The following is a 20954-nucleotide window of genomic DNA, read 5'->3' as shown; positions in this document are numbered from 1 at the left end:
ATGCACATTTTTGCAACGTTTGTGTTCAGGCCACGGCTCAGGCTGCATGACCTTCGTCCCAGACAACTGGTCTCCGACAGGTACTAGATACTCCCTAACACCAGATAAGGAGGAAGGGAAGATGGTCCCTCGGCTGAACCTAGGTTTGGGAGTGGGGGTGGAGGCTTAACCCCGACAGCTCCCCAGTGCAGCACAGGGTGAGGTCAGCCACACACCACGCATATAAAACCTATTCCCTGGGGCGCCTGGGTGGCTCAGTTGGTTAAGCATCCAACCTCAGCTCAGGTCATGATCTCATAGCTCATGGGTTCGAGCCCCGCGTCGGGTTCTGTGCTGACAGCTGAGAGCCTAGAGCCTGCTTCCGGTTCTGTGTCTCCCTCTCTCTCTGTCCCTCCCCCGCTCGCACTCTGTCTCTCTCTTAAAAATAAATACACATTGGGGCACCCGGGGGGCTCAGTCGGTTAAGTGTCCGACTTCAGCTTAGGTCATGATCTGATGGTTCGTGGGTTTGAGCCCCGTGTCGGGCTCTGTGCTGACAGCTCAGAGCCTGGAACCTGCTTCAGATTCTGTGTCTCCCTCTCTCTCTGCCCCTCCCCTACTCAGGCTCTGTCTCTCCTTCTCTCTCTCTTAAACATTAAAAAAAAATTTTTTTTAACTTATTCCCTGTTCTTTCCCTATTTTCAGGTTACAGATTCTAAAGGTCAGAGGATTCATTTAGATTACCCTATTTATACCCCTATAAATATATATGAATACACAGATGTCAGTGAAACACACCCTTTTATACTTTATATGTTATTACTTCCCATTGTGGTTGTACCTTAAAAAGGAGCCACTTTTCAGGCTACCTGGGCGGCTCAGTCGGTTAAGTGTCTGACTCTTAATCTCGGCTCAGGTCGCAATCTCACGGTTCATGAGTTCAAGCCCCACATGGGGCTCTGCACTGATGGCGTACAACCTGCTTAAGATTCTGTCTCTCCTTCTCTCTGCCTCTCACCTGCTTGTGCTCTCACTCTCTCTCTCAAAAGAAATGAACAAACTTTAAAAAAAAAAAGAAAAAAGAAAGTAACTTTTTCTCAGTGACACCTGGCTTTAACTTGCACAGAGTTGAGGAAATCTTCACTGCTCCTATTTTTCAATCTTTTAACACTTGTCACTGATGAACATTTTTGCCGGGATGTGTTTTCTTGGGTAGAGCACAGGGCATTTCCACAGGACATTGGCCACAACGCACTGTGTTTTAGAGACACCAAAGTGCAGCTGTGGAATCTTGAAAATGTGCATGAGATCACTATCAGGAATTCACTCAGTTTCTCCAGGTCTCAGCGTATTCATCTATGAAAATGAGAAGCTGCTCAGCATCAGGACTTCTCTGTCGACGGGATTAAATGGTCCAGGAACCTTGTAAACCCATACGCGAATAGTTTGTGTAGATGCTGTCATTTATTCTACCAGGGAGATACACGCTTTTTACCAGGTTCTCCAATGAGTCAATGATTCAAAAAAGGAGGACCACTGTAGAGGCTCAAGGTGGGTTTTTTTCCCAGCTCTCAAAGCACGGGACTGAGCACTGACAGCAAATGTCGCACGTCTATCCGGACAGAAATGGAGACGCGCCCTCCGTGCGGACGTAATCACGCAGATGACGATTGAGCTCAGCGGAATGGTGGGATTCTCCAGCCAGAAAGGGTTAATTTGGCTTCGTTTACCTTTGGCTATGTTGCTACTGTTTATTACAGACTTTAAACTCCTACAGAGTAAGAAACATACCAATTACTCTTAACTGTAACAACTGAATCCCCTGTGCCAATATAGGCCCAATAAACACCGCTGGAAAAGCAAGCCACTGGACACGAAGTTATTCTTGATTCATCGGAGCCATATATACACTCATATGTTCAAACCACACCGAACAAATGGTTGAAAATAGTTTGTTTTACAGAAGCCAGGTACGGAGGCGCAAAACACCGCCTTTCCAAAATGGCACACTGGAAACCATGTTAATGGCTTGTACTCCGTATGGGGCCACAGGAAACGACAGGATCGTTAAAAGCGCAGAACATATTACCTGAACGAGGAAACAGTGCCCAGCAAAACCATTAGGCATAAATTCCAAAAGCCCTCTTTGAGTCAATAAAATTTTATAGCTATTTATAAAGGTCAGAGGATTCATTTAAGTTACCCTATATAAATCCCTATTAATATACATGAATACACAGATGTCTGTGAAACACACACTTTTATTTTATGCTTTATGTTTTACTACTTCCTCCTGTGGTTATACCTTAGAAAGGAGCCACTTTTCTCAGTGACACCAGGACCCATCATCAGGTAAGCATTCTTTTTTTTTTTTTAATGTTTATTTAATTTTGAGAGAGAGGGAGACAGAGAGCGAGTGGGAGAGGGGCAGAGAGAGAGGGAGACACAGAATCTGAAACAGGCTCCAGGCTCTGAGCCGTCAGCACAGAGCTCGACGCGGGGCTCGAACCCATGCCAAGAGATCATGACCTGAGCTGAAGTCAGATGCTTAACCAACTGGGCCACCCAGGTGCCCCCGGTAAGCGTCAGTTAAGCGTCCGACTTCAGCCAGGTCACGATCTCGCGGTCCGTGAGTTCGAGCCCCGCGTCAGGCTCTGGGCTGATGGCTCAGAGCCTGGAACCTGTTTCCGTTTCTGTGTCTCCCTCTCTCTCTGCCCCTCCCCCGTTCATGTTCTGTCTCTCTCTGTCCCAAAAATAAATAAATGTTGGTAAGCGTTCTTAATGCGCGCTGTTGGTCAGCAGAATTGAGAATTCATACCAAGCCCAGTCTTACTCCATACATGCAGTAAGTCACAGAATACAAAGGTCACAAGAAACCTCAAAACACATCTGTCCCACTTCCTTCTGGGACCATAATGATTCCTAAGCCTGGACATTCCGGCTTGCTCCTCAGGTCCTCTTAAGGAGTTACCGTAATACTTTCCTGCCACCAAGAAACACATTAACAATGAAACTGTGGCACACTATGGATTATCAGATAGATGATCTAATACTTTCCTTAGTGAACCATGGGTTTCTGTGGTTGTTGAGTTTCTCTTTACCACAATTGTAGAAGTAAAATGTGCTCCTGAGAAAGAAATATCCAACAGTACAGCCGGATATAAGGTAAAATGCAGACGCTCTCCCTCCCCTCACTCTCTCCTCCTACTCTGCTCCCCAGGGTACCCAGTGGTAACGGGCTCTCATGGGTGCTCACAGAGGTATTCTGTGCCATCATGCCTGAAAGCATATTTATATAGTGACAGACCCGGCTACACTTACCCAACACCCATGATTCCTTTCTCCTGAGCACCAGGACCTTGACTGCCACCCCAAATAAACCACTAGGGTTCTCTGCCTTTTGCGTAATCTCATGTGGCCATGTGACTGTGTGCTAATCGATGGGTATAAACAGAAATGTGGTATTGGGTTTCTCGGAAGGCTGCTGAAAGGGATGGAATCAGCTGGAAGGGGTCCTATTTTGGCCTTTCTACCTGTCCTCACTCTTCCTAACTCCCACAAAGATTTAAAGGCTACTACAGATGTCTCAGACCAAGAGGGAACCTTGAGAATGGAAATCATTAGGCAGGTTGGTGGAAAAGGAAGAGAGAGGGCTGGGTCCCCCATGACAGCAGGGCACCGACATACCAGCCCTAGATTGCCAACCTCGAGGCAGCACTGATGCGAGAAAAAGAAGCAAGCCTCTGTCTTCATTAAGCCACTTTCATTTCTAGTCTGTTACCAGTATCCAAACACAATGCAAACTGGATACATGCAATTTTATTTTCTATATACAAAGGAGATTGTGATAGAAATACTGTTATGCAATTCAACTTTTTTTCGTTAACAGAGGCTCTTAGACATCTTCCATTTAACGCGGGCACTGGTGTTATCTCCAGAAGTACTTTTCGGTGACTATCCTTGTATATATTCCCTTTTTCAGAACCACATAAGAATATATGTAGGATGCCATTCTTAAAGCTCCTAGGTCAAAATTTTCATTTTTGACAGAAGAAATAGCCTTCCTGAAAAGCCCACAGTTAATGCATCTCCCAACACAAACACTTTCACCAGCATCCGGGGTTGCTTAAATGTGTCAATTTATTGCCAATATTATAGGGTCTGAGAATTTATGATATTTTTTCACTTAGTGTTTTCATTCTGACAAGGAAAAATAAATGTGTATCTGAAGAATCTGAATTTCAGAGGGCGCACTTGCATTCATGTCTGAGATTAGGTCAAGAGCAAAAAAAGGAGGGGTGCCTCAGCAGCTCAGTCGGTTAAGCGTCCGACGTTGGCTCAGGTCATGATCTCGTGGTTTGCGGGTTCGAGCCCCGCGTCGGGCTCTGTGCTGACAGCTCAGAGCCTGCAGCCTGCTTCGGGTTCTGTATCTCCCTCTCTTTCTGCTCCTCCCCCACTTGTTCTCTCTCTCTCTCTCTCTCTCTCTCTCTCTCTCTCTCAAAAATGAATAAACATTAAAAAAAAAAGCAAAAAAAGGAAATGAGACATCAAGGAGAAAAGAGCAAGAAAAGATCTAAATAAATGATGCATTCTTGCTGAGTAAAGGCCAAAGGATGTCACAGTGAGCTATTCAATTCAAAGTTTCACAGAGAAAAGTGGCCAGAGAATGAGGGACCCCAAGGCACATGGTGAACACCAATTCAGAAGCTCTCGGGCTACAGCATTTACGGCCACCTTCTCCTTCGGAGCAGTAACAAAGTTTCAGGGAAACATCATCGTCCACGTTAATGTTGTTTATCCTGAAATATTTACAGATAAGAGTTTATATATATTTTATACATATATTTAAGATTTGCTTTAAAATATTCCAAGACAGGGGCGCCTGGGTGGCGCAGTCGGTTAAGCGTCCGACTTCACCAGGTCACAATCTCGCGGTCCGGGAGTTCGAGCCCCGCGTCGGGCTCTGGGCTGATGGCTCGGAGCCTGGAGCCTGTTTCCGATTCTGTGTCTCCCTCTCTCTCTGCCCCTCCCCCGTTCATGCTCTGTCTCTCTCTGTCCCAAAAATAAATAAAAACGTTGAAAAAAAAATTTTTTTAAATAAAATAAAATAAAATAAAATATTCCAAGACACCCACGAAAAGAGATTAGCAAATGTAATAAAGCAAACATCGCAAAAATATAAATAATACTAAGGCCGAATGACGGCACCTGCGGAGGAGATCCTATCGGTATAAACTGTTCTTTCGTGCACGTTTGAACACGCCCACAATTACAAAAAGTTTCACGAAGCTAATATTCACCAGAAGCACGTCCGGCATGTCAGAGGAAGAACTGTCAAACTCCGCTCGTGTCTGAAAGGCAGCAGGAACGCTGACAGAAAGTTCTCCACGTCAACTTTCTCAGAGTTCTAAAAATTAAATAAAGGCTCACCAAAACACAAGGGGCACTTACTCAAGAAGCGTGACTGAAGCACAGCGACAGAGACGACTTCGTGGCCTCAGTCCCGTCCCCTTCTCTCTCTGTGGTAGCCGTGGAAACCTAACTGTGAAAACCAGCAGCCTAGCGGTCCCCGGAGAGCACAGACGCACAGAGTACTCCCATGGCTTGCTTCAAAACTGCATCCCCGGGCTTTCTGTTCATATCACCTGACTCCGCTCGCCGCACAAACACACCTACAGCCAGGTCATTTACGGAACACAGTGACAACTGGCAAAGGTTTAACATCACAGCTGCTGGAGAAGCATGACCACTCGGAGCTACCGAAAGGCTAACTAAAAAGCGTGGAAGGAAAAACGGGGGAAGCAGATGCCTGTAAGAGGCTCTGATAAGGTGTGAAATACCCCGGGGCATCTACGAGTTCACACACACACACACACGCATCTGCGAGCTGTGAGTATGATGAGGGTTGAAGCGAAAAGGGCCTGATCTCTCGCGGCTGGCTGGTAACCCTGGGCTCTACAGGAACAGGAACCGAAGGCTAAGGCAGAGTTGTAGATGGCACTGAAATCAGGCCCCCAACCCACGCTCAGAGGCCCTTGGCAAAAGCTACCAGAAAGTTCAAAGAATTTAAGAAAATCTCTAGCGGCACCTGAGTGGCTCAGCTGGTTATGTGTCCGACTCTTGATTTCGGCTCAGGTAACGATTTCACAGTTGGTGAGTTCGAGCCCTGCACTGACAGTGCTGACAGTGCTGAGCCTGCTTGGAATTCTCTCTCTCCCTCTCTCTCTCTCTCTCTCTCTGCCCCTCCCCTGCTCGTTATCTCTCTCTCAAAAATAAATAAACATTAAAAAAAATCTCTATTCAATCATTAGCAGATCGCTAAGCCTAACTGTCAAACATTTCATAGACCTCCACAATGAAAAATACAAACACTACAAAATGAATGCAGGGAACTCACAAACAAAACAAAGATAGGCAAGAATAACAATAGCAAAAGGCAACAACAAAAAAATCCTGCCTTGAGGGGCTGCCACATTATATCATCTAAAATGTCTTACTTTCAACCAAAAAAATGACAAGATAAGCAAATAGCAAAGTATGGCCCATACACACACACACACACACACACACACACACACACACACACACACATACACACACACAACAGTCAGTGAAAACCATTCCTGAGGAAGGCCAGATATTGGATTTAGAGACAAAAATTTAAATCCTTATTATAAATAAGTTCAAAAAAATGAAAGGAGGGGCACGTGGGTGGCTCAGTTCAGCATCCGACACAGGTTTCGACACAGGTTCATGAGCTCAAGTCCTGCATTGGGCTCCATGCTGACAATGTGAAGCCTGCTTGGGATTCTCTCTCACCCTCTCTCTCTGCCCCTCCCCTGCTCGCTCTGCCTTTCTCTCAAAAATACATAAACTTAAAAAAAAATTTTTTCACTGCTAGGAATTTACCCAAGGGATACAGGAGTGCTGACGCATAGGGGCACTTGTACCCCAATGTTTATAGCAGCACTCTCAACAATAGCCAAATGATGGAAAGAGCCTAAATGTCCATTAACCGGCAAATGGATAAAGAAGATGTGGTTAATATATACCATGGAATACTACTTGGCAATAAGAATGAAATCGTGCCATTTGCAACAAGGTGGATGGAACTGAAGGGTATTATGCTAAGTGAAATAAGTCATTCAGAGAAAAACAGATACCATATGTCTTCACTCATATGTGGATCTTGAGAAACTTAACAGAGGGCCATGGGGGAGGGGAAGGGGGAAAAATAGTTTCAAACAGAGAGGGAGGGAGGCAAATCATAAGAGATTCTTGGATACTGAGAACAAACTTGAGGGTTGATGTGGGGTAGGGGAGAGGGGAAAGTGGGTGATGGGCATGGAGGAGGGCACTTGTTGGGATGAGCACCGGGTGTTGTATGTAAGCCAATTTGATAATAAATTATATTAAATTTTTTTTTTAAATTAAAGGGAACCATGTCACAAAACTTAAAGGAAAGTATGAGAACACTATCTCACCAAAGAAAGAATATCCATAAAGATATAGAAATTATATAAATGGAAATTCTTGAGTGGAAAAGTACAATAACTCACAAGAAAAAAAAATCCCCAGAGGGGCTCAACAAGAGATTTGAACTGGCAATGAACCTAAAAACACATGAATTCTGATCATCCTCAATAAACCCAGATGAAATCTGACAATATTATACTAGGAAAGAAAACAGTTACCGAAGATCACATAGGATAAGATTCTCTTTACACAAAATGTCCAGAAGAGGCGGGGCACCCAGTGGCTCAGTCAATTATGCACCCGACTCTTGGTTTCATGAATTCGAGCTTCAGGCTTTCCAGGGAACCTGGTCGGAGTTCTCCACCCTCCCCCACTCGCGCTGTCTCTCTCAAATAAACAAAATAAAACTTAAAAAAAAAAGCTCGGGTGCCTGGGTGGCTCAGTCGGTTAAGTGTCTGACTTCGGCTCAGGTCGTGATCTCACGGTTCGTGGGTTCGAGCCCCGCATCGGGCTCTGTGCTGAACGCTTGCTCAGAGCCTGGAGCCTGTTTCGGATTCTGTGTCTCCTTCTCTCTGCCCCTCCTCCACTCTCACTCTGTCTCTCAAAAATAAATAAATGTAAAAAATTAAAAAAAAAAAAAAGTTCAGAACAGGCAATTCTATAAGGCAGGAAATAGATATGTGGCTGCCAGAGGCTGGGAGGCAAGGAGAATAGAATGGGGGTAAGAGGGTGATGAAACTGTTCTGGAATCAGGTAACAATAAGCATTACCCAGCCTTGTGAATATACTGACAACCTGTACATTTTAAAAGGGGGAATTTTATGGCATAGAATTATATCTCAATAAAGGTGTTATAAAAAATTAATTTTAAACTTCTTGGTATTATAGTTTTATTTACAATCTGTAAATGTGTTTGGGTTTTACTGCCGCGCTTAAGTTATAAGCATTAAGTGCTTATACCTAGCGTTATGTTTACGCGCACTGAAGTAATGTTTAAATGATTAAAATAATTTGTCGATAGCTTGGTTTTGGACAGTCATCCTAAAATTCACGCCGCAACTATGGTCAGCTAACTTCTCATAGAGAAGCCCACAATCCTGAGACAATTCCTAAGTTTTCTCATCATCTCTATCATCCTTAGAGACTTTAAATTAGCATAATGAGCATTAGAAACTGGTTTTCAATAGTGAAATTAGCGGTTGGTTGGTCAGAATAGCAAAAGTACAAATGAGCTGTCTTGGGAGATCAGCAGCATGCAAGATATTTGAATTGGTGATAATATCCTAAAGATATATACGTTGGCATGAACAAGACATAACAATTTAAGGAGGCCCGTAACCTAAACTTTTAGGGGTAATGCCTAGGACTTATCAAGCTAGAGGATTCCAGTTGCCTGATGCCAACTCAAAGGGTAACAGAATCTTGCCTCCACAACAAGGGTCGGTTTTCTGTAAAGATCCATAGAGAAATATTTTAGACTTTGTATGCCATCCTGCCTCCATGCAACTATTCAATTCTGCCACTGTAACATGAAAGCAGTGACAGACAACATGGGGGCAAATGAAATAGCTGTTTCAATAAAACTTTATTGACAAAAACAAGGGAAGGGCCATAGTTTGCCAATCCCTGCTCTAGAACATTGTGTCTGCATCACCTGTAAGAACAGAGGAAATACCATCAAGCCCATACAGAGTGGGTCTTTGCTTACTGATACACATTTGTGCCAGAAAGGTCTGAACCTGGCTTGGACCATGGTAAGCTGGTGGTGAACCTACAGAGGAGCAGCTAGCTGTCACCCACCTCCGACATTCTGGCAACTGTTGATATCTACCGGCAAGAACCTAACAGCTACAGATTGCCAAGTTAACAAACCAAAGTTGGTTTGCAGAAGTATCTCGATGCTGCTTTAACGGCCTATCATTGTGAGGTGGACTATGAAGACAAGTAAGTGAACTTTGCGCCAAAAAACAAGGAATAAAAATTAAACTTAGGTTAAAAAAGATATGAAAGGAGGGGCACCTGGGTGGCTCAGTCGGTTAAGCGTCTGACTCTTGGTTTCAGCTCAGCTCACCATCTCACGGTTTCCTGAGCTGGAACCCCACATCGGGCTCTGCGCTGACAGCACAGAGCCTGCTTGGGATTTTCTCTCTCTCCCTCTCTCTCTGCCCCTCCCCTGCTCACACTGTCTCTGTCTCTCTCAAAAATAAATGAAAAAAAAAAAAAATAAATACGTAAACTATAAAAATACATACATCAAAGGGCATCAGACCAAAAGCACATATGACGTAAGATCCAGGCCAACAGGGCACCAGGGGATGCTGAAGAGTCAGATACCAGCTTCAGTCCAGAATCCAGACGGCTGTCCCCACGTGTTCTAAAAAGCTAACTGGCAGAGAATTGTAATCATTCATGGTACTGGAGAAAAGCAAGAGAGTTAATCATCCAAGACCAATTTTCTGTGGTTTTCCAATTAGCTCCGTGATTTGATTTGAATCAATTTAATATTAAGGTCACTCAGAATTCCCCACACCCAGGCAGCCCGAGTGCTAAGTACGCCCCAGATAAGAAGTTATACTTGCAGACCTCAACACTCCCACTGATAGGGTTATCCAACCAAGTCCAATGTTGTTTATCCTCATGGCTCAACAGTCTAATGTAATAAGAAGGAAGGAATTCAAAGGAAGAAAACACTCATTTTATCATCCACTGCCAGTTGTGTTTCTTCCCTCATCAACCCATCCAATCTGCAATGTTCCTTGGACAACAGAATGGACTATTATCGAAAGCATCTGCAGACAGAAGGCCTCAGGGAAGAGCTTCTCGAATGTTGGAGATTCTTCGGCAGCCTAGGAATGCTCAGAAAATAATGCATTTGGATCCTGCCATCTGCATTTGGAATACGTGCCCCTGTGTGACGGTGCTGTGCGTGCTCCTAAGACCGCCATTTGAGAAACGCTTCCATGGGGTGGCCGACCTCATCTGCCTCTGACCTAGAGCCTCGAGCAAACACCACTGACCTTGGAACCTGGTGGCTCACCATCAAGCCATGCAGAGAGCTGAGAGTTGACAATGAAAATACCGATCATTTAACATCCCCGACCCCACCAAAAATAATCTACTGGCCTATGCTTTCTAAACTAGACAGGCAAAGATGGCATTCATTCAACTATTGTACGCTTGCTCTGGATCAAGCACCGAGCAGCATGCTGGGTACTACATCAGTGATGAACAAAACAGACACGGCCTCTCATCTGACCACTGGCCAGGACTAACAATAAACTTGCTGCCAGCAGTCTGCAAAGCAGCTATGTCGAGAGAGAACAGACATAGTCGTTAGGTCCGCGTGGAGGGCACAGAAAGTTCCAGCTGGGATATAACTTCAGCTCTTGGGTGTGAGATCCAGAAATAATAGGGGTGAGAGGGACGTAAAAGAGCGCTCCACTTCAGCCCCCATCCGGTCAATAGAAGGAAATTAAAATCCTATAAATAAATTCAGGCCCAAGGAACTCACACAGGAAAGATCCAGGAGCCCTGAAAGACTGGGAACAATCCGGGACCTCAGGAGAGCCAAGAACACGTCACAAGGAATCAGTTCTCAGGCCTGGTTTCTCACCCTGAGCTCCCCTCACCACACCTCTGCCCAAGACAATCCAAGGGTGCCTGCCGAGTGGCCACTGTGCGTGTGTGAGAGAAAGTGACAGGCAAGGCAGGAAAGGAAGGACCAACAAATGACCCAATGCAAACAGCTTGACAGAAGAAAAACTGCCATAATTTTAGTGGTTTTGCAGGGGCGACTGGGTGGCTCAGTCAGTTAAGCATCCGACTTTGGCTCAGGTCATGATCTCACACTCTGTGAGTTCGAGCCCCACGTCGGGCTCTGTGCTGACAGCTCAGAGCCTGGAGCCTGCCTTGGATTCTGTGTCTCCCTCTCTCTCTGTCCCTCCCCTGCTTGCACTGTCTCTGTCTCTCAAAAAAATGAGTCAGTGTTTAAAAACATAAAAATAAAACCATTTTGCAAAGTAGGTAATGGGGACTCTTTCTTGCCTCTAGCCCCCCACATCTTCTCACCGCAACCTTTACTCTCTGCTTTCCTTGAAGGGGAAGTCGTCTCTCCACCCCGAAGTCCTCCCAAGGTGGGGTGGCCTGCTTCTGCCTGGCCAGCTACCGATCATACAAGTAAGTGAGAACCTGGAGGAAAATATTACACCTGATCTTAGTCCCTAAGGTCAAGTGTGATGTAAAGGAAAGTGCCTGCCAGCGGCCATGGTCAGAGCCTGAGGTCAAGGAGGGAATGGCCGCCATTGAGAAAATAAACTTATTGTACTCCAGAAAGAGCAGCCCAGCCTGCTCTGGGGCAAGGCAGGTTCTTCCTTTACACAAGGGCAGTACGGTTGCAACCTACAATTTGACACAGCGGCAAAGCAAGCCCTGTTAAATAATCAACTCTGCGTTTAAATGAGCAAGCCCCCCATTCCAGCATCTGGCTCCATCCAACACATCAAATCAAGGGGACGATTTTCCCAAAGGCTGAGAAGTTAAGCTACTTACTGACAGCTGGAAGCTTAATCACTGATTTTCTTCGAGCATTAACTCCCACTAGCCAGTGACTACACATTCTATTAGCCATGGAAATTAACATGTGTCCAGAATTCCCAAAGACATCACCCTAATGTGAAAGGAATCAGGCAGCGAGATGAAAGAAAATCACCAATGAGCCCCACCTCTCCTTTCTGTGTTCTTTTAATTGGGATGTCAAAGAAACGTGTGTTTAGGTTTGTGTTGTTTTTTTTTTTTTAATTTTCTAACTGTTTATTTTTGGGAGAGAGAGAGAAAGAGAGAGACAGAATGTGAGTGTGGGAGGGGCAGAGAGTGGGAGACACAGAATCCGAAGCAGGCTCCAGGCTCTGAGCTGTCAGCACAGAGCCCGACGCGGAGCTTGAAGTCATGAACCGCGAGATCATGACCTGAGCCTAAGTCGGATGCTTTACCGACCGAGCCACCCAGGAGCCCCATCAAACAAGCACGTGTTTCACAAGGAGGCTTTGCTACCAGGAGACAAATTCCAAGGCCCCACAGACACCCTGCGTGGTTGTCTAAGCGTCTCCACCTCCTCCAACCTCCCGGGACCGTCCAAGCCCCACGGGAAGGTTCATCTACGTCCAGTGCCCCTCAGTCGAGCTCCCGTGGGCGCCCCAATCCAGCCCCTGCTTGCGTAAACTCACCTGCTGGACCACAGCATGCCCAACCTCAGAAAGGAAACTCAAAGAAACTTTATTCCTTAGTGCCTTCAACTTACCACCACCTTGGTAGCAAACATGTACTTGTCCCGGAGCTGAAAGTCTCTCACTTCCTCCAGGATCACTTCCTGGTTCTCCCGGGACTGGAAGAAGTCTGTACTGCGGAACACCGTGGAGTAGCCAGAGGGCTCGTGCCGCTCGACGTAGATGGTGTTCGGCTTGTCATAGGGATCAACACCCCTAGAGGAAAAAGAGCAGTTGCTACCATCCCCATTGGAGAAATGGAGGTTCTTCTGTGCAGACAGCCAACGGGAGTTGAAGGGCATGAGGGTGGGGTCTACCCAGGATACTCTTTTGTCAAGTTTTTCACGGCTCTCTTTAAGGCGCCCTGGGTTTGGTTCCAGGCAAGCCTTGGCCATGCTTGAGAAGAATGAAAACAAGAAAAAGTAAAAGGCGGGCTATTTTGGAATCGATAAGCAATGGACTGCTTGAGGCTGTCAGTGAGTTTCTGGCCCCAAGTTATGAACCCCAGAGAATGAAAGACTGTGTGTCCCCAGGACGGTACGTGCTCAGAAGAACAGCTCTAGAAGAAACCACATGAGCAACCAGTGAGTCTAGCCTTGCTAACGGACCCTGCCCTTTCTGTTTCTGTCCATCCTGTGCTGTTGTCACCCGTCCATGCAATCGGGAATCATCCAACCAGTGCAAAGTCACGTTCCGTGAGGGTCCTTCACAAACTCTTTCCCACGCGTACTGATCTCGCCGAGGTCCTTCAGAAACACAGAGCTCATTGCTCCCCCACTCCCCGTGCTCTGTCAACAGAGCACCCCTCTGCAGGGATGCTCCCTGCACACACTCTGATCTGCACTTCGAAATCCTATTCATCTTCTGAGGTCAAGTTCAAGGCACCTCTTCCAGGAAGCCCTCCCCCCAAAGCTCTCCACCCTTCTCCCAACCCAGGCAATGTATCTGCGCAGTGTTTAATTTCAAGCCTTTCATATGAATTTTATCTGAGTTTCAAACAAAGGTACAAAGCTGCTTTGGGTGGGTGGATTTTGGAATCACTCTCGTGACTTGACACAGTGGTGCTTACTCACAGTGGTGCCTTTTATTCACTGTAATCTATTGTTCACCATAACATGTCTGAGCCTCCTAGAGAAAGTACAGATGCTTTAAAGGCCACGTCTTAGAGTTCTTTTTGTCCTACAGGGCTCCCAGCTGACCTGAACCTTGCTGCATGCAACCTGTGGACCACGGTACAAAGGCTATTTAAAAACTGTAACGCTGACTAGATCAAACTCCCTCGAGAAGAATCTCTGAACCGGGGTCCCCCCCCACCCCAAATAAGGCCCCAAACAACAGCTGGAAGGACGATGAATCTGCCCCAGGTTTCCTAACTCTCCCAAGACCCCAGGCCAGGCAGACCATTCAACATGTGGGGGAAATAACTAGAAGAACCGGGACGAGAGCTTCACAGGGAGGACGCAGTGATGGCCAAGGAAAGGCAGGACTCGCTTCTGTACCTGTCTTTGCACAGGGCCATATTCACAATGGCTCTCAGGATAATGAAGTCTCTGATATAGACTTCCTTCAGAGACGAACTGTCAAGAGTATGTGCTCCAAGAAAGAAAGAAACAGGGGTGCCTGGGTGGCTCAGTCGGTTAAGCGTCCGACTTCAGCTCAGGTCACGGCTCAGGTCCGTGGGTTCGAGCCCCGCGTCAGGCTCTGTGCTGACTGCTCAGAGCCTGGAGCCTGTTTCCGATTCTGTGTCTCCCTCTCTCTCTGACCCTCCCCCGTTCGTGCTCTGTCTCAAAAATAAACAAATGTTAAAAAAAAGAAAGAAAGCAAGCAAGCAAGCAAGCAAGCAAGCAAGCAAGCAGGGAGGAGGAAGGGAGGAAAGAGGAGATACGCAAGAGAAAAAACAGAAGACTTGACTTTGGCCCCACAATCCAGAGTCTCAGCAGGGCACTGGAGAAGCCAGCAGCCTTGGTCCCAATGTGGGAGCATCAGACGCTCTGCTCCGGGTGCGTATGTGTGGGGTGCTGTGGCGTGTTCTCTGCTTTTCCACAATTAGAAGTACTGATTAAAGTACTTCCTCTACCCCAGAGGATATGCAAAGTAAAACAAAGCTGCTAGATATTTTTAAAAAGGCAGAGAGGAAGGGACCTCGACTCAGATTATTTTGAGACAGAGCTCACCTCTATTATTCTTTCCTAAACAAAAGCAGCAGGCAGTATCTAGAGATAGAAAGAGCCGGGACTCTTCTCCCAATTCTCTTTCACAATCCATGCTTGGACCTCCCGTTTCCGAAAGCCAGGCCACCGACAAGCTTCCGCTCCTTTGCCTTCCACTACTTCCGTTTCTCTTTGCCCTCACTGGAATGAAAATGCAGAGGCTTGCTCCCATCTGTGAGCGCGGTCACCTGGCCTCACCCGGCCTCACGGACCACCCGTTAGTGATGCTCTACCGGGAACCTCTGAGTCCCTCCCCCATAGCCCTCCCACTGTCCTGTCTTGCCCGTCTCCAGCTCTGGATTACATAGATCATTGGTCTTCCTGACTCTTGCTGCTCCCAGGCTGCCACGCGTTATTGAACAAATGTATGTGCCATTATTCGCAGAGAGGTCAGATTACGCTCTCACAGATTATGGGAAATCCTAGGGGGAAATCCTCCAAATAGCCTGAAATTCCCTGACACCAGACGTGTAATTATCTAAAATAAGATAAGCCAGTCCTTTCCCCTAAGGTATCTGCGTATCTGCACGGAGGCAAAAGGTACAACATACAAATTCCCAAGCGTGATGTTCCTTTATTTGGTCATCCTGTTGGTTTGCCCTCTTGATATACGGTTACCTAAACAGATCAAAGGGCAATGTGTCCCTGTAAAACTCAAGCAAAGCAGGGGCGCCTGGGTGGCTCAGTGAGTTAAGTGTCCGACTCTCAATTTCGGCTCAGGTCATGATCTCACAGTTTGTGAGTTCGAGCCCCACATCGGGCACCATGCTGACAGTGTGGAGCCTCTTGAGATTTTTTTCTCTCTCCCTCTATCTCCGTCCTGCTCTCTCTCTCTCTCTCTCTCTCTCTCCCTCTCTCTCAAAATAAGTAAATAAACCTAAATAAATAAATAAAAATAAAACTCAAAGAAAGCAAAAGAAAGCTCTAGTGGTATTCCTGGGGTAGAGGTTATACTTGGATAAGATTGTGGTTACAAGTTCACTGAGACGCCACAACCGCTGCCCAAGGAAAATAACGAAAGGACCAGAAACAGCTGCCCTCTTTGAAAAGGAAGTCCAGGGGCGCCTGAAGATACTCAGCTGGGAGACCCCTCCTTCCGTCTTGACTGACCTCCTTCGCCAAGGAAGCAATACCAACTCGAAGACATTCCTCTTCAAATAAAGAGCTAACGGAAGCACAAACAGTATGTGCCACCCTGCGTTTAGTGATAACTAACACTACGTGGAGAGGTCAAAAGAGAAATGATAAACCAAGAATTATAAATACAAATGAACATACATGTGTGATACGTCATTTCACAAGACTAACCTTAAATATGTAAAGAGCACCTGGAAATCAATAAAAAGACTAACCGATCAATAGAAAAAGAGCAAAGGGCGTGAACAGACACGCCGTCATAAAAAAAAGAAAGAAAAATGACTCTTGACCAGGTTAAAAGATGTTCAAACTCATTCACAATAAAATGCAAACTAAGGGTAAGCATGTCTTACCTAACATACTGGCTGTGGAGAGAGGCACCATTCTATGTGGTGGACATGAGAGCAAAATGTGGTACTCTCTATAGAGGATCTGGCAATCTCTACCAAAGTCACAATCTCAATGCTTTACTCACTGGGGATATAGCAGTCCACAAAACTGACCAAAGCCTCTGCCCTTGTGGAGCTTTTTTTCTATTGAGAGAAAGACAAATGATAAGCCTAAAAATCTTGGTAAATGCTATGCAAGAAAAGAATAGAGCAGGGTACAGACACTGACAGGAGAGGAGGTGCAGTTTTAGTAGGATCCTTAAGATAGGCCTCATTTAGAAAGTGTTATGTGAACAGACTTGAATGAAGTAAGGGAATAAGCAATACGTATATCTTGAATAAGAGCTGTCTAGGCAGGGAGGAAAGTAAGTGCAAAGGCCCCGTGGTAGGAACGTACTTGGTATTAACCTGAGAGAAATGTTGGTGCATATTAAAAGGTTCAACACAGAGAGAGGAACAAGATCAGGCCTGTTTTTAGGAAGATCAACCAGGCCATGTACTGAGAATTAACTGCAGAAGGACAGGAGTGGCAGCAGAAAGACCAGGTAGACAACTGATGAGTGACAATGGTGGCTTGGAGTAAAGTAGCAGCCACACAGTAGATCCTGGATATAAACCGAAGGAAGAGACGACAGGATTTCCTGGTAGGTGGGATGTGACACGTGAAACACACATGAAATCAGTGACGACTCAAAGTTCTTGCCCTGTACAACTAGCAAGTGAAATGGGGAAGATTACAGGAGCAGCTGACTGGGGGCAGTGAAGGTCAAGTATCTATCTGGGAAGAATCAACTTTGAACCGGTGGAGTGACCCACTGACCCAGCACATCCTTCTCTGGGAATCTTTTCTGCACATTCGCCCACGCGGGGACAAATCCATGTATTCAAGGCTGCGTCCCGCATCCTGCAACTGTGAAAGATCAGGGACAAGTAGGACTAGAAACAATTGTACTTCCTGAAGGGCGGCTCTGTTGACTTCACTCTCCCTTCCCAAAACCCTACAACGGCTCCGCGACGCTTTCAGAATTCAGTCCAGGTTCCTTTACCAAGCACTGCAGATTCGGATACCCACATCCCTTCCCCCAAACTTCACCCCCAACATACGGTCCAAAAGTCAGACTCTGTGCTCTCCACCCGAGACCACAGTGTCTCATCTCTGCCTGGGGCCATTCTGTTCCTGCCTGGAATCCCAGCCCGCACACCTCCACGCCCTCCGGCGACCTCCAGCCTGCCGCACACACCCTCACTCAACAGCAAGCTTTTCTATGGAGCTGTGGCCTTCCCATCTGGAAAGAACTGTCTCCCTCCTCTGGCTTCTCCCGCTACGTCCATGACTTCTGTGCTTCTTTCCAAACATGTTCTGGGCACGAAATGTCTTTTCTTACCTCCTAAGCTGCGGTCTCCTTAGTAACTCTGGCCATAAATTATTCAACGTCTACCCTAAAGCATCTAGCATGTTTTATATTCAGCAGACGCCAAAAAAAAAAAAAAAAAAAAGTTATGAATGAACAAGTGAATGAATTTTCTATACAGAAAAATCCACACTTCTGTTATCATGCTCGAAGAGTGAACGTCTTTAGAAATTCTAATCCATGCAAGTGCTTGGAGATTCCCTGGGTCCCCTGATGGCTTGAAAAATGCAAAAGCTCTGCCACTTTTCTCACAAATAGCCTTCCTTTCTCATCCCCCACCACCTCCCACACTGGGTGTATTATACTGGTACCTCTAATTCCCAGGTCTGGAGCGTGCATTTTCTGAACCACAGGCTTTGCATTTCAGGTGAGGGTAGGTGTGTCCTCCATGAAGGAGCCAGAACTCAAAAAAGGTGATTATGTAATTCTAACTCCTTCGATGGACGACTTACCAAGAAAAGGATTTCACGTGTTCCTGAATCAGGATCCAGGTCTGGCCAAAATCATCCGACTTCCACAGCTGTAAAGACCAAAAGGACAAGAAGGAATCAGGATCCAAGCAGCACCCACCACCCGAATGGCCTGGCCCTCAAACCCCACCTTAAATAACACTTTGGCTGTGAAGACAGGGACAGAGATCACCAGGGCCAGCTCGATTACTCCAAATACAAACAAGGGCAGGGAGGGAAGTTCCTCCCCATAGTTACTAAGACCTCAAGAACTACAAGAAAAAAATGACTGGGGCTTATCTTCCATTTACAGATCATCAGAAATTACAGTTTATTCAAGACTAGCCCTCAGGTAGAGTAAAAACAAAAGGATTACACTCCATTCTTCCCGCTTAGGAAACAGTGTCCTTAAAAACCGGTAAGGGCTGAAATGAACAAATCAGGAGACTCTAGATGCTGGAGAGGATGTGGAGAAACGGGAACCCTCTTGCACTGTCGGTGGGAATGCAAACTGGAAAACAGTGTGGAGGTTCCTCAAAAAATTAAAAATAGATCTACCCTATGACCCAGCAAGAGCACTGCTAGGAATTTACCCAAGGGATACGGGAGTGCTGATGCATAGGGGCACTTGTACCCCAAAGTTTATAGCAGCACTTTCAACAATAGCCAAATGATGGAAAGAGCCTAAATGTCCATCAAGTGATGAATGGATAAAGAACTTGTGGCTTCTATATATCATGGAATACTACTTGGCAATGAGACAGAATGAAATCATGCCATTTGCAGCAACATGGATGGAACTGGAGGGTATTGTGCTAAGTGAAATAAGTCAGGCAGAGGACAGATATCATAGGTTTTCACTCATATGTGGATCTTGAGAAACTTAACAGAAGACCATAGGGGAAGGGAAGGGGGAAAAAAGTAGTTACAAAGAGAGAGAGAGGGAGGAAAACCACAAGAGACTCTTAAAAACAGAGAACAAACTGAGGGTTAATGGGGGGCGGAGAGGGGAAAGTGGGTGATGGGCAGTGAGGAGGGCACTTGTTAGGATGCGCACTGGGTGTTGTATGGAAGCCAATCTGACAACAAGTTATATTCATAGAAACAAACAAAGAAAACCATAAGGGGTCATGGTGACTAAAGGGGAACAGAGAGAACACTGGCTAGGCACAGTGGCAAAGAGCACCAAAGGGAAACACCTTGAATACAAAGGATATGGCCATGAGTAATTAACTTGCCGATCTTGATCTTTGCCAAAGCCCGTGAGCTTCCAAACACCGAACCTGAGCCCCTCTGGCCCGGGTGACCATGTATTATGAAGCAGGGGCGCCTGGGTGGCTCCATCGGATATGCATCCGACTCTTGATCTCAGCTCTGGTCACGATCTCACAGATCGTGCCAGCAGAGCAGAACCTGCTTGGGATTCTCTCTCTCTTTCTCAAAATAAATAAATAAACTTAAAAAAAGAAGAAGAAAAAGCAGCAGCAGCAGCAGCAGCAGCAGCAGCAGCAGCAGGGGACCACAAAAAAACAATAATCCACCTATACTGGTAAACTGACCCAGCCTTACTTAGGTTACTCCCTAAGGCAAGTAAGTGTAAACAGATCATGTTTTCGTTAAACAACCAGCAAAGAAAGAGAAAGGTTCCAAGGTTCCTCTGAGCAAAGCCATTCAAAAGTCATCATTAATCCAAACCCACAGGGTCTACAGGCTTCACAGGATTAGACCAGACCAATGCTGCCGATTTGGCAAGTTTCAACCTTGAGATATAAATCCTACAGGGGCTCTCTCCCCATCTTGCTTTCCTTCAAATCCAGGTTCAAGGAGGAAAAAACACACACATTTATATTTGCATATGCATATGCACGCACACGCACAAAGAAGAAAAATTTTAAATTTAATGGTCATTTCAATTAAATGGTACAAAATCAGTGTGTTTACAGTAGAAGATGGGAAAGGTGGAACAGAAATTCACTAAGGGGTCCCAGCAGAGCTCAGACTTCACCCTTCTTTAGCTGGCTCTCTCTGGTTAATTTCTAGAGCTTCGATTTACCCCCAAAACCCACAAAGGTGCATCTACACCAAGAAAGGCACGATGTTCAACAGGGCCTGCCAAGTGCTTGGCGTCACCCCCTGGCCGGGATGCATTCTGAAAGTGCCAGGGAGATCTAGTTTTCCTTAGCCATGGGAAGTGAAATAATAGCTACACAGGCTAAGCTTGGGGGAGGAGGGAGGGAGGGAGGGGCCGGGGGAGGTCACTCAGAGGCCACACACGATCCACACGGGGCAGAGCAGAAAACTCGAGAAGCCCCACCTGACTATGTTCCAGAAGCTCCCTTACCTGCTTGTTGGGGTGAGACCTGTCAAAGCCCAGGAGAAGGTTGGAGGCCTTGCTATGCAGCAGGAGGTCGGCCGCCCGGAATGGGATGGAAAAGCCTTGGAGGGTGTTGCAGAAGTCAAACGTGATCCAGAGGTACTGGGCATAAGCATCTGCAAAGATGTACTGCAAGAAGGAAAAAAAAAAAAAAAGAAAGGCAAGTTCAGAGCAGACCTGGCCAGGGCCACCCACAACCCCGCTTCTCACAGCGCATGCGGTGCTGGGGGCCCGTGGGGCCTCCGTGCGGCTTCCTCGCCATCCCCG

The 20954-nt window shown here is 46.2% G+C and overlaps 1 protein-coding gene across 1 annotated transcript in view; it reads right to left on the bottom strand.

Moving 5' to 3' along the window:
- The window catches only part of SORL1 (sortilin related receptor 1), a 173050-nt gene that overhangs the window by 119373 nt on the left and 32723 nt on the right, over positions 1–20954 (bottom strand). Inside the window, exons 4-6 of the mRNA XM_047876687.1 lie at positions 20655–20816; positions 18317–18384; positions 12752–12932 (exon numbers count right to left, since the gene is read on the bottom strand). Coding sequence (XP_047732643.1) covers positions 12752–12932; positions 18317–18384; positions 20655–20816 — 411 coding nt within the window. The remainder of the gene's footprint in view (positions 1–12751; positions 12933–18316; positions 18385–20654; positions 20817–20954) is intronic.

The sequence above is a fragment of the Prionailurus viverrinus genome, chromosome D1 (assembly GCF_022837055.1).
Source record: "Prionailurus viverrinus isolate Anna chromosome D1, UM_Priviv_1.0, whole genome shotgun sequence".
NCBI lineage: Eukaryota > Metazoa > Chordata > Mammalia > Carnivora > Felidae > Prionailurus > Prionailurus viverrinus.
Note: the sequence above shows the minus strand (reverse complement) of the source record. Positions and strands in the feature narration are given on the sequence as shown.